This window comes from Helicoverpa zea, chromosome 18 (assembly GCF_022581195.2).
Source record: "Helicoverpa zea isolate HzStark_Cry1AcR chromosome 18, ilHelZeax1.1, whole genome shotgun sequence".
In the NCBI taxonomy this organism is placed as follows: Eukaryota; Metazoa; Arthropoda; class Insecta; order Lepidoptera; family Noctuidae; genus Helicoverpa; species Helicoverpa zea.
Window position 1 is genome coordinate 985,620 of NC_061469.1, and position 17,735 is coordinate 1,003,354.

The following is a 17,735-nucleotide window of genomic DNA, read 5'->3' on the forward strand; positions in this document are numbered from 1 at the left end:
GGGGCTAACCGACCGTGTGTGAAAAGGTGTACCAGCATTGTCCCGATGTAGGTACATAATTGATTTTTCAAGATCTTGCTACATGTAACACAAAACTGTTTCAATTTAAACTTCTACAACAACCAAGATTACAACAGCCACCAATCTACAGAATGTACCTACATACATACTTACATTGTAGGTGTACATAGAGCGAACTCAGTACAACATGTAGTGTTTGAGTGCAAAATCAGATCATGTAATAGACAACGATTTTACACTTAGGTAAGTACGTTTACAGTTCATGAAATTCGCGTTCAGTTCGCTTTCGTCACCTACATTTCATAATTTGGTTATGTTCAGTAAATAATTTTCTATTTGAACACTACTAATGGGAATTTCCTAGAAATTGAAACGTGCTATGTAGATCTTTCGAATTATAATGTAGGCAAGCGTACTGAGCAAAATTATGGTATTGTTGGTTCAAACTTTTTGATTTTGAGTGTAATTGGTGGCTAGAAGCATTGCATACGAAAAGCATTTGAAACGGCATACAGTTGGTCTTATGGTCGCAAAGTGCTACTGTAGTAAACGGTGTCGTAAGGTCGAATCCTGTGTCCACTCAAATGCTTATTTGTTATTAATTTTGTAATACTGAATCCTTTCCTTTTTCCTTAATTTTTCACAACTCAAGGAACATTGAATAAGTGCCGCTAATAGGATTGGAGTATTTTTAAACATTTGATTATAATAACTTGACGGGGTTGAAGAATCTTGTTCTTATATAATACAAGAATATTAATATTATCTGTGTGGGTGGCCAGACGACTTCATAGATTATATTAAAAGAGGGAAAATAAATTAAAGAAGCCTCTTCAATTAAATTCAGCCTTTCATATTGTTTCTACAGACTTATTCGCCAGATTAATTGATAAATAGAACTTCCTAAAATGTTAAAAAGTCGGTGGCGAAATAAACTTAGCTATATCTAAAAGTGTACCCACATAGACACATTTTTTTTTAACGACGTCAAAAATGATCAAATGACTCCCGCTGTGGGTTAGCAGCGGTGAGGGAGTGTCAGACTCTTACTGACTAAAAACCGTGGTGTTCCGTCATAGGCCTTTTATGTACCAGGGCCGCGGTATCTCTTTCGAACAACCCGCAGCCCCGGCAGGCCTTGGCCCTGCTGGGCCCCGCTGGGGTTGCTGACATCTCTTTGAGGAGCGCGCCGTCGACACGGGTCTGTCGTCTAAGTAGACAGAGGGACGATGAGCCACCCGAACTCACCGCCCACAGACCCACGCCTACGGTGGCCGAGAGTCATCTCGCGACACCCGGCGCCCATGGTATCTATCTGGTCCAGCGCGGCGGCCGGGATGAGAGGTGCGAACTCTCTGGCGTTCCGCCTCCTCCTTCTCGAGCATGACCGCTTCGCAGAAGGAGGCGACGGTATCCCCTTCCCTCTCGCCCCGGACCATGGCCTGAACCAGGGCTGGACGCGAGAGGTCGCCGCCGCCCATAGCCTCGACGAGGACCCGGCGGTGCCCTTCCCATGCGGGGCACACCTGGACTGTGTGGTCCACCGTGTCCTCGGGGCTGTCCGCACAATGGTGACACCCGGGCGCCTCCTCACGACCGATTCGGTGCAGGTACCTACCAAAACAACCGTGTCCGGTGAGGACCTACGTCATGCGGTACGTGAGGGCGCCATGACTCCTCCCGAGCCACTCCTCAAAGAGGGGACTTACCGCCACGATGGTGGCGTGCCCTGCACTGGGTTGCGACAGTCGCTCCCTCCAGGCCACCGTGAGATCGCGCCGGAGCTCTGCCCGCTGCGCGACAACTTGCCGCGGCAGCGGGGTTTCCCCCCGGCGCTGAGCCTCCTCGCGCCAGTCGTACAGGCGCAAGAAGACCCTCGCCTCCAGATCCCACGGTGGCAGTCCGGCTAGTAGGCCAGCTGCTTCGCGGGAGATCGTGCGGTACCCCCGGATTAGCCTAATGGCTATCACCCTTTGGGGCACGTTCAGGTAGTGTACAGCCCGCGGCCGTACCGAACGTGCACATACCGGGGCCCCGTAAAAGGCCATGGACCGCATGACCCCCGCGTAGAGTTTACGGCAGGGGGACCCACATAGACACTGACTTCTAGACCGATGCACCTAAAAGTATTTTTTTTTCGCTTTAGATTGTTTTTAGAAGTCGTTTTTTATTTTGCAAAAAGTGTTTTTCATTTGTAAAAATGTGATGCTGGGATCTATGCTATGATTGGTTATCCGTGGGTCACCATTATAACATGACATATGATATCCTTGGGCACGAAGTAAATTGCTTGTAGTAGGTACAATAGAGCCTTTCAAGAATGAGAAAGGCGATATGGTGTCTTACACTTTAGATGAGTAGAGGTACATATAGACGTATTATTTCTCGAAAGCAGGTGAGCCATACCAAGGTATTGTGGAAATGTAGATGCATCATTTTTGTATGACTCGGCCACTCGGCCACTATTGAGCGCACCTGAGCTTACGCGTAAGTACAAAAACAATGTGCAATGTACACACTACTACGTACTGCATGTATGTTCATTTATACTCATAATATGGTATGGTATATGCTATCGTGAAATTAAATAAGTGTCTCATTTGACTAGCACCAAAATAAATCGTAAAAAAATCAAACAACAAAAAACATATTTGTCCTTTTTTTTATTAATATTATTTACAAATCTAATCACATCCTTTTGTTCATCTAAATTATACAATTAGTATGATAGAAGTGCTAAATAAAACTATCAATCACATGAGCAAAGTCACACTATGTCCAACATTTTTATATGTAGGGAATTAGGCCATAGTTTTCATGAAGAAATATCTGTCTGTACGTATGTCTTTACTTAGCTTAATAAAAAATTAACAATCTTTTTTTTCTGTAAGTAATGCAGTTTTTCGACAAAATAAAGACTGCGTTCTACTTATGCTACCACAAAAATAAATTGCTTTTGAAATTCGATTTTTTTTTCAAGGCGACAAATGGAATGGTCATCAATGAGATCATTTAATGAAAAATATTTTTAAAACGTACATAGTGTGATTTCCAAAAGTTCGTAAAATATTATTTTTTCAATATAAATTAGGTCATGCTCTACGTTTTATTAAAATACTTAGAAGTTTACAGTAAACGGAAACTTGTAATAATTTTCTTTCAATACGTTATTACAAAATAATCTTAACTGATATGGCAGAGCCAGTCCGAAAACTTTCTTTATAAGACTTGGAGATTTTTTTACAATTTATAAAAACATCCTAATTATTGTTTATTACAAAGATAGTTTCAGAATCACTTGTCAAAACTACTTTATTGTACACTACTGAGAAAAGTCTTTTTTTATCATCGATACATTTTTTTTACAATTTTGGGTACCTAACTAACCGGTCTGAAGTCCAAAAATGTAAAATATTTTTCATATTGTCCGGTTGCTTCGACTTTTCTCTTCACCTGTACAAATGACTACTGAACGTTAGTGTACACGTATATTTACACTAGATACAATTTACAGGTCAAACAGGTAACTAAACTATCACTAATTACTTCATATAACACTCGAAGGCACATCTTTGTTTATAGAATGACCTAATTTTATTCTGTCTTTGTTTGAAGCTGAAGTGATCTAGGACTTCTTCATGATGGCAATTTCTTTTCGCGTTCAAACAGTCTTTAGTCGATATATACAAACATTTATTTGCTTTTTAGATGTCTTTATACACAATTTTTGCTATTATTTTTACTGCTGAGCGCGTAAAAGAAATACCGTCATTATCACCAGCCAACGATAGTGTAAATCATTTCTATATTAACATGATTATAATCCACTTCGTTGGCAAGTATAAATATTTACATGAAATGACAAGAAGGTATGAGGTCTTCTCTTTTTGGTTAAAATCACAACAAGTACGATACTGAAAATATAATTACTTTTTTTATTTTATTTATTTATATTTTATTATCTACAGTCCGCTCCGCCACGTCAACTATTGAATCGTTCAGTAACACTACTGTTCAATGTACACGGTTTTGAATCACTCGCTCACTTTTTAGAACACCAAACATTTGATTTGTAACGGTTGTTTTAATACTGGCGCAGTATAATTTTGAATTTGGAATTTTATAACGAACCACTACAAAGGAAACTTACAAATCTAATGGTCCGAAATATCGTGTCGAAGTGATGAATTGGGATTCCTGTTGAATTTCTCCAGGCCCATTAAATATAATTATAAGAGTTTGGTCTCTTTAGATTCTTTGAAGTATAATTTAGTGTTTTGGCGCGTCATGTTTGTATGCCGTGACAGCAATGTTATCTTTCCTTGTGCATTGCGCTTCTTCTTTTCTCTCTTACATGTGCCTTGAGGGGCCTTGTTATTTATAATCAATCACGGCTTTCTTTTCATCCCTGTACAGGCTATCTTCATCTAGACCTTAAGATGTTTCAGGTCAGCCAAATCTTTTATGATCATCATAATATTTATTTCCACTAATTTCTGGGGAATCCTCACACAATTTAGAGGAAGTATTCACTTCGACACCCTGAAAACTTATCACTATTTAAAATTTTGATTTTTCGAGGGGGGGGGGGGGAAGAACATTTTTTTAACCAGTATTCACTACTAGAAGTCCATTTTTAACGAGTATTTGGTTGCAACTCGTGTGTGTTCAGTAGCGCGGCGCGACGCGGTGTCGGGGCGAGCGGCGCGGGGGCGCGGGCTATGGCTTGAGGCGCTTGAAGCCCGCGCCGTCCTGACCCAGCTTCAGCTCCTCGTATAGAGTCGGGTCTACCTGTGGGGGGAACAAGAGGTTTAGAGATTGTAGAGAAGCTAGAGTAGGTACACTAGTGACCTGTTTGCTTCGATAGGCTTTACGAAGCCTACAAGAAGTCAAGATAAACCGATGATGATATTTCAGATATTTTTGATTTTAGATTAAGATCAAGAGGACCTTGTGGCTAGATAACAGCCATGTGTGATCGATTGACACCCGGGTCAATCGATCACCCGGGTCGGTCCGTAAATGCACGACTATCTTATCATGACGAGTTCTTCCGTGTTTCGGAAGGTACGTTAAATATGCGGGTCATTTAATGGCAGGCGCTTTGGGTTGTTAGAAGACAGAGTCTTACAATTGTAACAATAGAGTTGTCTGTATAACTGGGTTAAGAAGGTTAGACAGGCAGTCGCTCCATATAGCCTTAGGTTAAACTGGAAGCTGACCCTGGAAGCCGACAAAAGACTAAAGGAGCTGATGTTAGATTCCCTTACCTCCCGAGCTGTAGGGACGGTGGTGCCAGGGTTGGTGAGCGTCTCCTGCCTCCAGGCGGCGGAGTTGGACACGCCGTTGGGGATGGGCGCGACACCATTCGTGCCGTTTGAGCCGTTGGCGCTGCCGTTTAGTATTGTACCCTGATGGTGGAAAATATTCACAATTTATTGAAGTAGTTATTCGCAAATCAGAAACTGAAAAATCACTTTATGTATGACGATTCCTCTCGAGCAAGGTTGGTGATTAACGCTCATTCTTTCTCTATATGAGAAGAGGCCTGTGCCCAGCAGTTGGACTATAAAAGGCTGATGATGATATGTATGGTTAATTGGAATAATGTAGCGACTTACGTTGACGGCAGTATCAGGATTTGGTTCCCTGAGGTAGCTCGGGTTTTCAAATGCTACACCTCCTTGTGCTTTAAGTCTAAGGTTCTGCAAGAAAAAAAAATTGTGTGGTGAGTAGAAAATAATGGCAAACCGACTTGGTGCAATCCGATCTGGGTCTAAAGTAGGACAACATTTAGTAGAAGAGTCCCAACAAACAAAAACGTCATATAAGTCTTAACTTATACGACATAAAGTTGGATAGCAGTCTTATAATGATAGTGAGATGACTACTAGGTCCTGTAGACGTCTTTAATTTAACTTATTAGTAGTGCGACGAATATGTCATAATAAGCTGGTCTTAGCAACGTTGATAAGACCAAACTAAACGACGTTATATTACAGTCTTAGCTAAAACGTTTTTACGACAACGCAATAGTCATACTAACGTTATAGTATATTAAACGTTTTGAACTGACCAAATTAGGTCTTTGAAAACCTTTATATGACATCTATGTAATGTAGCAGTTGTATAAACGTTTTCACAGTGACGTTTATATAACGATCACTATCCTGTTTTACAGGATACTCTTAAATCGGATTTGGAGACTCTTAAATGACTTGGTTGTTTATTTCATACTCAAATATAACATATATATTACATGATGTCCGTTTAATGTCATGCCCTGACTTTAATCAAACTTGTAGCACAGATTATATAATAGTTACTACGTAACAGATAAATCACTCCATACAAAAAAGTGCATACCTACTGTTATAAGCACCTACAAGTTCCCCGACTACCTACAAATTCATAGCTGCGTTAGAAAATGAACCTTAAAAGCTCCAGCGCTCGATTGTTATTTCAATGCGATAGCGCACAGTTCAGTGACCGCGACCGTGCCGACAGCGAGCGTAGGGTTGCCTCTTACAATTAAATAGGGAAGCAAAGTTCCGCTTATTTGTAACTGACTTCCCAAATCAATGGAGGTGCCCAACTACTTTTCGAGCACAGAGCACGCAAGTATCCTATACTTACCTATTACCCCTGGCACAACACCGCTGACCGCTGATACATACCTACTTAGGTACCCAAAATTGGTTTCTGCGCAGCGATATATGCAATGTTCCAAGCCACCATTTAGTTGGACTACACCTACTTATACTCGAAATGTTTTTAGCTACAAAACTCGGTAATCATTGCATGTATAACTAAGTGTAAGGTATAAGTATCTAAAGTAAGTCGCTTATTTTTAAAATGACAAAGAAGATAAGTATTTTTACTTTAAAAAATAGAAACCTATGTATATTCATACATAGGTATAAAATATTTCTAAATGCCCATACATATATAATAGGAAACCTTTATATTTTACGTTTTTACACAAATCAAAATAGTTCTTCAGTTTATTAGATAATTTTAAAAACCAAATAAAAAATTAACAATAACTGACCTGTCTACATCTATAGGTAAATGAAAAAACGTAAGCTTTATATTTTTTCTTTTACTTGATCTGCAACCAAGCACAGCACATAACTGGCCAGAGGTCGTCATGTTCACAAATAAAAATAATAAACATAAAACGCGCGCGTCGCGAGCGGCTGTTGAAAGCCCTGTGCCGCGTGGGGCTACCGGTAACCCAGCGAGCGGTAGGCATTTATCGCGCGCAAGTACGTCGAGTGACAGAGGCCTGCTTGTAGTCGCATTTAAGTCAGTTTTTGACTTTAAAACGGCTAGGCCGCTCTATTTACGGAATATTTGATTAAGTTTACTACGAAAAATGGAAGCAAAAAAATGTAGAGTAGACTTAAACGTAGTGGAACTTTCAAAAGGAAAGTAAATCGAGATTTCCTTAATGGATCCTTGGATAACTAGCTGTCATGGCGTATTGCATGGTCTTGAAATAACCTTAATACGACTTTATGTCTTTAAAACGTCGTAAAGAGATAATTGTGTGACAAAAGCAACAATGTCCTACATTTTTAGAAATAAAAATATTTTTATTAATAAAAATATAATCATTAAAACACAAAATTGCGAGGGGGCATGAAAATCTGAAATAAATACATATAGGTATAGTATCATAAAACTTTAATACCAAGTCAAACTAAACGCCATGAGAGACAGATACATTTATTAGCGAGATATATAAATATAAGTTAAATAACACTCATCACCTTTTATTTCCTTGTATTTTTTATTACAAAACCACAAACACCGCGTCACTATCAAGAAAAATGAATAAGTTTTACAGGTGTTGTTCCTTGACTCAAATAAAACGTTTTAATCATTCAAAAACGCCCTTATGACGACAATACAACAAACTAGCCGTTGTAAAGTTATGATGCGTACGTTCATACGACTTTTGAATGACTTAACGAAGTCAGCTTGTGACTTTTGTATGTCCGTTATACGACAATGTTGGTCATATAACTGGGGCCATTTTCGCGTTTAGTAAACGTTATTATAACGTAAGTGCGACTTAGGTATTACGATCGATGGAATTAAGATAACGTTTATTAAACTTTTAAACGACGTTAAATTGTTAGTTGGGGTGTCACCAACATAATTTTAACTGCTGTAAGTGTAGATACTGCACAGTAGATAACATTTCATGCCATAAACCAAGCAAAGGACATGTCCAGGCCCCTCTTCTCCACTGGGCACTATGGGCAAGTGCCCAGGGCCCCGCGATCGAATGGGGCCCCCTAGTTCCTGCCACCCCGGTCCGCCCCGGGTGCCACATCTCGGGGGGTGCCATCTTGGTCGGCACATATCTGCACGACCAGGATGGCGCGGGCAGAAGGGACAAGTCACTAAGGGTGTCATTCTAATCTGCGAAGCCTAGGTTGACCACCAATTTAAAAAAAACCTACAACAGTGCATGTGTGAGACATCGAGGCAGTCACCCCACTCAGTCCGACTGTCACCCTTCTCTTTGTATTTTTGCTTTTATCTGATTACTTTTAATGAATTCCTCAAAGTTAGAAAAAAAATGTCTCTTCTTCATTTCAATTTGTTCTGCGCTTATTTTTTGAGTCCTCAATCTAGCAAAAAGTTAAAGCACTGAAGTAGCAAAAACAATTGACGCTCGCTTAAAATTTTCGCCGCTTCTTTTAATTTGTGCTTAATTCTGAGGTAAATTAGAGAGTCCTCAAAATAACAATTAAAAAAAATTCACTTTACAGTGGATATTTCTAAGCTATTTAGGCGCTATTTGTAAGCGGAGGTGGAGAACTTTTGCGTCCCAAATGTTAAAAAATGTTGACCTCGCTACGCTCGCGCTTCTTCACTTTCTGGTCGCTTTTTTTTTTTAACTTGTTTGAGTACTTTTGTGTTCCAAAACTCAACAATTTCGCGCTCGCTGCGCTCGCGCCCTACACTTTACGGTGATTTTCTTTAATTTCTTTAGACATCTTTTTGCGTCCCAAATATCAAAAATTACGCGCTCGCTGCGCTCGCGCCTTCTTCACTTTACAGTGCTTTTTTCAAACTTGTTTGGGTACTTTTGTGTTAAAACTCTAAAAAATTTCGTTCGCTGCGCTCGCGCTTTACACTTTAGCAGTGGTTTTCTCTGAATTCTTTACATCAATACTTACTCAATAAGTACCTAGCCCGCCCCGGGTGCTACCCGACGCTACGCCGCCACTAGCGGAGAACCCTCCTTCTCCAAATTGAAACGAATAAAAAATGAATTAAGAAGTACAATGCTTCAAGAGAGATTAACTAGTTTGTCGCTGATGTCCATAGAATGTGATATTCTCAATACCTACCATAGATTTTGAAGAAGTGATTAACGATTTTGCTCATCTTGAATCTTGAAGGGTACCTTTGCAATCAACATAGAGTTAGTCTAAGGATTTTATGCAAAGCGAGTTACTTTTGTAGATTATTTTTTATGTATCCTATTTTTTAATAGTAACTAAATAAAAATAAATTTAGAACCTTGTTTGTCTATTTTCTTTATATATTATGACTAAATAGTGTTTTCTCAAGGTCATAGGGGCCCCATGATCCTAATGTGCCCAGGGCCTCAAATAGTTTAAAGACGGCCCTGGACATGTCTATGAAAACGTTCCTCTGTATGACAAGTACTCTTTGGCCTGCAGTATCACATTTAAGAGACCCCTAAAATTTTCCACCATTCCACAAAGTACTTACCTTCCTATATCTATAATAAAAGCCAGCAGCCAGCAGTATAGCGGCGACCAGCACGCAAGCCACTGCGACGCCGACGGCCGACGCGGCGCTGCTGCCGCTGACGGGCGCGGCGGCGGCGCCGGACTCCTGGCCGGCTGTCGTGAACATTATCGGCTGGCTGAGGGATGAGGTACCTGTGGGACGATGGTGGGTTTAGTAGACTGTTTGAGAATGGTGGATATGGTGATGATGATGGTGAAAAATTAGGCGATGATACTGAATGAATAACTATAAACTTCACGTTTATATTGATACCATAGTCTAATTGGTGTGCCATCTAAACGACACAATTATGTACCTATGGAAGTCAGTTAGTTATAGAAGATTTTCTGCTAAAAGTGTTCTTTTGAAGTGAGCTTATATGTATACTGCTGTTCCCATTTAAGATTAATGAAAAGTCATCTAAAATGGTCGTTTTGTTAGCTTTAAGTTAATGATGCTTTTATTGCTCTTAAAATTACCAATTATTATAAAATTACCATTAAAAAGACCAATCCACTGATTAAAATAAAATGGTTTTTCACGTTTCAGTAACACAATCTACTCACCAACATCATTAGCGGCCTTCACAACGCACTCGTATCTGACATCGTCCTGCAAGCCAGTGAGGACCACGCTGGTCTCGCTGGTGTCCAGCTTCTCCGGCACCTTGGCGCCGTATGCTCGCCAGAATACGCGGTACAGGTATACTGTTTGTGGGTTCTTGACAGGCGCTTCCCAGCTGTTGGGGTTAAAGTTGTGGTTGGAATTAATGCTGGGTTTGGTATGCTGGTTAATGTCATATGATAGAAACGTGACTGTCTCGGTGACCTCTTTCAGTCTTAGTCATAAAAAAATGTCTATTGGACGATAAGAGTCCTGCCTGTGCGTTGTTGCTGGGGAGTTTGTTGAGCCACTTCTTCCCACCAAAAACACATAGGAAGTGGTGAAGGGTGGGCGTTTTGTGGGCTGTCTTTTGTAAATTCCTGACATTCAAAAAGTGCTGTTTTGCAGCTAAGTTTGAATTAGACTTTGTTTTTGCCTTTTCTACCCGCGTGTTATGCGCAGAAACTATAGGTATTAGGGGCCGGCGGAGGTGATCTCAGACATTAGTTGTGAGACGCCATTAAGTTAGGCTCCGATTATATTATATACCTGAGCAGCACAGAGTTGGGCGTAGGCGCTCGGTGCGCAGTAAGGCGGCGCGGCGGGCCGGGCAGGCGCGCGCCGGCGTCGCGGAAGCACGCCAGCGCGCGCCGCGCGTGCTGCAGCGCGCACGTGCGCGACACCGCGCCGCCGCGGCACAGCTCCAGGCAGTTGCGGGGCACGCCCCATGAGGCGCAGCAGCTGCGGTGATCTGCGAGAGAAAGCTCTAGTTAAGGCTTGAGACCAAAACATGTAAGAACCTAAGTTATTGCTACAAATTGAACTCCTTTTCTTTTCTTTTTTCTATGAGAAATCATCAAATGACTCCTCCTACCGTGGTGAGAGAGTGTCAGACTCTTACTGACTAAAACCCATCACGTTCCTTCGTAGGCCTTTTATGTACCAGGGCCGCGGTAACTCTTTCGAACATTCGCGCAGCCCCGGCAAGCATTGCCATCAAAACATATGGAATATACATTACGCAACTGAATAATGGGACCACCTCGGAAATATACGCTATCAAACAAAAAAAGAATCATCAAAATCGATTAATAAATGGCTGAGTAATAAATAAAAAAAAAACGGTTGAATTGAGAACCTCCGCTTTTTGGGAAGTCGGTTAAAAAAATAGACCAGCACAAATAAAAAAAAGTGTAAGGTTGATCTTACCGGAGCCATCGGCAGCACACTTCATGAGCTTCTCGAAGTCATTCATGCACTCAGGACGGTCCATGATGTTGTCCATGTCTAAGTGGAAGCTGCACGCGTCGATGCACGATGATGACACGTTCATCTATACGAATAACAAAGGAAACATGTTTTCATAAATATAGATATTTTTTGAAGATGGACGAATCAAAATCAAGAATGATTCATAAAATATTCAACATCAAAATGAAAATCAGGGTCCCATTAACTTCTGACATCTTAAATCAGCTTACAAAAACTCACTGGAAAGTTACAGCTCCCATTGTTTCCAGCCTTTGACCCCAAATATTGTCAAACAATACCCCTTGAATAAACAACTGGCAAATAAGCCGAACTTCGTTACCGAAGTCCCAAAGACATCAAATAATCGGCAGCCTTCCGAAATTAATGTTTTCCAAGAACGCGGTGCGGTTAGAGTCTCCCATAGTTTATATTTAGATGGCAAGACAGCAGACGGGTGGTTTTGGTTGAAATGGACCCTCTAATTTAAGACTTGACACGTCACAGTATTTGCTTTGGGTGTTCAAATTAGAAATTGTCTTCAAAGTTGTTTTTGTGGCGTTTGATTCGAGTCGGACGGGCTTTTGTTTGTTGGTTTTGTGATAGCGTGGGTGAGGAGAGTTATATTAAGACTTAGTTTTCAGGACTAAAATTGCTAAAGAAACAGAAAATAGTTACAAAAATATAAACAGTTTTCTTCTGAGAACAAAAAATAATGAACCAAACCTGAATTAAAGCTTTGGCTGTCTAAATGAATCTTCTGATCAGAATTAGATAGTTTGAGCTATAAAGCCTCAATCTTTACTTAATATTATAAACGCAAAGTAACTTAATTTCCATCTGTCGCGGAATCGTGTGAATCGATAAAAATTAAAGGTAAAATCTAGAACATGAGAAAGGACATAGGTTTCTTATCCGGGTGTGGAAAGTAGTTCCCTCATAGAAAGCTTAATTATAAAAAGGGCCAACTAAATAGGTACATCAAATATTGGGTCAACTTACCTGTGTACAGCACTCCGTAACATTATGATGAGGAGTGGAAGGTCGTAGCCTGACGGACACGGGCCGCAGAGTCTTGCCGAAAGCGTTCTCGGCGTGACAGAAGTAGTCCCCTTCGTCGGCTTCAGCTATCTTCTTTATTATCAGACGCATTGTGTATTTTGTTTGTTCCTGGGAGAGAGAAAAAATATTTTAGGTTAATTTTTGTTTTAAGCCTCTAGACATCTCGACTTTGACTCAACTCCATTTTGTGGATTTGAAACTATAGCTCGTTTAACCAGATAATAAGAAAACAATGGAATCGTGATGTATAAACATGATGAACAAAACGTGGAAAGACTATTCTATATTTGTAGGCTTAGTTTTAATCATGATTTTTGAATGATCATTAATATAAGATTGCGGATAATGTCCCATAAATGTATGACAAAAAGGGCTCTAGCTTAGTTGTCTTGCGAGAAATTATATTGCTAAAAGTATTGCTATAAACACATCCTGCCAAAAGCAAACATTTCTATACCAAAAAGACAGCTTCCAGCAAATAACTGAAGTACAAAATATCTCGCATTCTGTCCAAACCACAAACCACTTCGAGAATCGTGTACATAGAGTGGAAACTTTAAATGCAAGAAGTTTCGTCACAGAGCCGTATGTTAGATCATTTTATGGAGCGCACAGAAACCTTATTGGAAACTTGGTGACATAAACTGGTAACAAGGATCCGTATGGCTTTCGTATGCACCTTATCGCAGATTTTGTGGATCAAGTTTGGGAAAGTTGCAAATTCTCGGGTGGGCGTCGGTTGCATCAAAATTCAGGGATTTTATATTTTTGTGCATATCGTGGAAAATATAATCAATGAAGTATATAAATACGAAAAGCATCAAATATTAAATTGTTAAACCAACTTTCCGAAAAGGAAGGAAAAGGAAAAAAAACTTTTGAAATGGCTCGAGAAGTCGGTGGCACAATCTGCAATTTTATTAAGTTTTTTGCATTACAGCAGCATTTTCCCTCCGTTTCATATTTAATCATTGTAATGGCACAAATCACAATTCCGATTGAACAATGGATACCTTATCTAGAGCCTGTCAAGATAGTCTACAACTTTAATAAGATGACGAGAGCAAATTGTTCACAAAGGCTTAGAGACCCAACTATGGTAGATAATATTACAGGCTAGGTATCTTGAGGTAAAATCAGTTGTAGTTTCGGGCCCTGGGTCTGGTCGTGACAATTGACAGCGATGTTCGCGTTTTAGGGTCCAATTTAATGGTTCCGGTTACGTTATTAGGGAATTATAGCTATTGTGGATTGAACGAGATTCAAATTGAGATAACACTTCAAAGAGTTGAGTTTTTATTCGAAGTACCTTCCTACGGTTCTAATTGCTCAATAGAAGAACCATATGCATGCAGAACTATATCTTGCGATTTAATGTTATGCGGTAATGTTTAACGAAGATCAAGAATTACTAAGTTACAATAAATTAAATCGTGTACCCTGTGTAATTTACAAATACCTAGCTATATGTTTCTTATTTCTTCTCGCGCAAACGGCTCAACGGATTTTGTCGAACCTTGGAATGAACAGAATAACATAAAGGCCGTTTTTTATCCGGTTGCGGGAAGTAGGTCCTACAAGTAGCGAGTGAAACCACTGGCGAAAACTACTTAGTAAAAGCTACTTACCTCAGGATCAGCCAACAACTGTATAGTGTAGTTAGGGCCGTCAATAACAGCGGTTCTCCCGTTGGGGTCTCTCCAGAAGGCGATGGTGGGTTTGGGGAGCGCTTCGACCCTGCACTCGAGGATCACGGCGTCTCCTGCTGCTGCCATTGTGATGCCTGAGGCTTGGATTGTGGGTACGTCTAAGGAGAGAAGGGAACATAGATGTGCTTAAAGTTATGTAAGTGTTCCTTTGTAGTTTACTCCGGAATTTTTGCAGCAAGATTTAGAACATTGTCAATGTTGCTTTGAAATACATACTTTGCTTTGAAATCAATTTTGGATCATTCCTTTCCAAAATTGGGACTGCTTTGTCTTTAAAATATGTAAAGTTATATTTTTCCATTTCGCAATAAGTACACAATATATTTAATTCTATGTAATGTACATAACTTAGCTTTTATCGTAACATCGTAACTTTCAGGTGCTGTAAAGCCTGAAACCAATGGTAGCAACCTATTAAAAACTTACGTGAAATATTGATCTTCCTGGAAGCCTGCATGGGGGTTCCGTAGCCGTTGTCAGCGTAGCAAGAGATCTGGTCCATGTCGCGCGTCACGTTGTGTATCACTGTTACCATGTGGCGAGTTACTTCTTGACGGACGAGACGGCCTGGGAGAGGCAAAAGAAAATAGTGATTAATAAGAGATAATGCCAGATAGAAGGGTTCAAATAATATAAGGGGATAAGGGGTGGGGAGGGAGGAGGATGATGATGACGTTGGTGACGTCGTTATTCTTATTTTCACGAAGTTGTGATATAAAGCCCAATTTTATAAATGGTGTTTTAATTCAGATTTTTAACTAGATAAGTCGTTGAAATTGTACTTTTGTTTCCTTAAAGTAATTTTGGTAGCTGAAATAGAGCCTAAAAACTTTTATTGAATATAACTGAAATAGGTTTACTTCTTGTTTTTTCTAAATTCTTACCAAGTATCTATCTACCAACCATCTATCTATTTCTTTCCAAATACTAAATCTACAGAAAACAAACAAATAATCAGCTTTATTAAAACTTGTGACAAGAACAATTGTTTTAGAAATCAATAATCTATGGTTTAGACGAAGCCAATCAACATAAAGCGACGTTGTATTGGAAAACGATTGCTTCCAGTCCCAGAGGCAGACCCAGTTGTATAGCAGAAAACGTGCAGAAGTATTGCAACATGAAAGATGCAATTTAACTGCTTCTATATCGCATTTTGAAACAATAGAAAATCAATTGTGTTACGCGTGTATCTGCACTCTGACATACAATGCGTAAAACGAGCGAATGAGTTATATTAGTCGAGTAAAATTTACTGTTGCGTCGAGGTAATTATAACTTTCCAATTTGAAAAAAACTGTTGGATACCAATTTTATCTAGGAAGGCAATTTTCAATTAGAGTGTTTTATATAGTTCTAACGGCAAGCCAGTGAAAATTACAATTTTTTTTTATTTTACTTATTAAAAGGTACATTTTATATTATATAATCTAACAATTGATCGACCCTTGTGGCTTTTAGTTGGTCACGAGCTTTTCCTACATCAATTTTGTCAAATGTGTAACTTCTGCGCATTCCTGTCGTATGGCCTGATATTACTCAAGTCTCATAGTATCCTTATTACTGGTCTGGCTAGCGTCTTTTATTTTCTGTTCATACAATATTCAATTAAGGTTCAAAAGTTAAATACAGATTAGTTATATTAAAGCTCCAATTTAAGAATTTTCTTTCTAGTGTTTACTTAAGTTTAAAACTGTATGTTTTTAGTGAACGAAGCTTTTCTTTTCGTTTTTCATATCTAAACATTAATGTTAAGAATATGGCGCCCACGTGGGACCAAGATAGTGTAACAATATAAAAAAAATCTTTTAGTAGTTAGGTGATAGTGGTAGGAGGTAAATGTATACCCAAAAGATTCAAATAGTTGTGTGTGGTACGTAAATAAACCTACCTGTGTGGGTCGTAAATGCAGGGTATGAAAAATGCCCTGAAATGGCACCCACGTGGGACTCGGTTGACGTGAGTGAGTGTAAAATGCACCACCTACGCTTAGAAATGTTGTAGGCGTGAAATATTTTAGCACCGAAGTGGGTTAGAGTCAATAGTAAACTATTTGTAAAATATCATTCACGTGGAAGGAATGTTATTTCACACGACCCTTTTTAGAAATATTTTTCTATTTTTAAGTTTCAGAGTTAGTTGAAGTCCAATATTTAATTTTAAAAGAAACTTAATAATGAGAGTTAAATATAGTCAGATTTGAAATAGCACCCAACCGGGACTCACAGCGAAGTTTTGCTAATCTTTAACAAAATATGATTTCTAAACAAAAAGAAAACACTGAAAATACTCACTGCTATTAGTACCAGAATTTAAAAAGTTAGTATTTAAACTTACCAGAAATATACAGCGATATAGTAGGCGTGGGTGTTCCCATAGCGATGCAAAGGATTGTCATACTGGACCCTTCTACCACCAAGTTCACGGGGTTCACTGATGGTGGCTGAGGACAAAAAACATAGTTATAGACAATTATTTATGAGTTTGTGACTCAGTCAACATAGCACAGCTCAATCTATCGAAGTCAAAGTCAAAAACGTTTATTGAAACTAGGCTAGTTTTTAGCACTTTTTCACGTCAAATTTACAAAAGGAGGACCCCCAAAACTGACTGCAGAATTAACTGACGGCCGATAGTTATTTTGAATTTGAATCCAATCATGACCCGGCCGGATACTTCATCATTGTAATTAGCACACAACCATTCATCTTCATACTGATTTATCAGTTCGTCAAACTATCGGCCGACTAAAAGTTTGCAGCATACGTCGGGGCACTTAATAATGTCGGGGTACTTTTTCACATACGGTCGGTTAGCCCCATGGTAAGTTATGAATTAACTTGTGTTATGGGTGCTAACACAACTGATGAACTACATAAAGCTACATATATACATATTTATAACACCCAGACCACGGACAACAAGCATGCTCATCGACCAAACCGGAATCGAACCCGGGACCTCAGGTTCGGCGTAGGTTCTACAACTCTAGATTAGATAGAACCTGACCAAATGACAGTTCAGAAAAGGCTAAGCAGCTATTATGACCATTTCAGAAAACGTAAACACATTAACTAAAGTGTTTGAAATATTCATAATGAAAGACCCTTTAAAGACAGACAAACTTTGAAGTGGACCCGTCTTCGTTTCGCATTGAATTGTACACATTTTAATTGGGTTCGGGTTAATTAAAGTTGCAGATAGTTTTATGAGTTCCACCATTAATTTGTTTTGAAAATAAGGTCTTAGACCCGGCGCTCATTGACGGTACGTATTTATGTGAAGAGTAAACATGAAACTTTTTGATGACAA

At 39.5% G+C, this 17,735-nt stretch overlaps 1 protein-coding gene across 2 annotated transcripts in view; it reads right to left on the reverse strand.

The window, feature by feature from the left end:
• Positions 1–2,665: 2,665 nt before the first annotated feature.
• Positions 2,666–17,735, reverse strand: part of LOC124638952 (Ig-like and fibronectin type-III domain-containing protein 2) — a 190,166-nt gene continuing 175,096 nt past the window's right edge. For both annotated transcript variants that reach the window (XM_047176130.1, XM_047176129.1), the window contains exons 21-31: positions 16,761–16,866; positions 14,850–14,990; positions 14,343–14,521; positions 12,655–12,822; positions 11,614–11,737; positions 10,954–11,155; positions 10,368–10,540; positions 9,781–9,953; positions 5,643–5,726; positions 5,292–5,432; positions 2,666–4,812 (exon numbers count right to left, since the gene is read on the reverse strand). In XM_047176130.1, the coding sequence (XP_047032086.1) occupies positions 4,741–4,812; positions 5,292–5,432; positions 5,643–5,726; positions 9,781–9,953; positions 10,368–10,540; positions 10,954–11,155; positions 11,614–11,737; positions 12,655–12,822; positions 14,343–14,521; positions 14,850–14,990; positions 16,761–16,866 (1,563 nt within the window). In that variant the 3' untranslated portion in view covers positions 2,666–4,740. The remainder of the gene's footprint in view (positions 4,813–5,291; positions 5,433–5,642; positions 5,727–9,780; positions 9,954–10,367; positions 10,541–10,953; positions 11,156–11,613; positions 11,738–12,654; positions 12,823–14,342; positions 14,522–14,849; positions 14,991–16,760; positions 16,867–17,735) is intronic.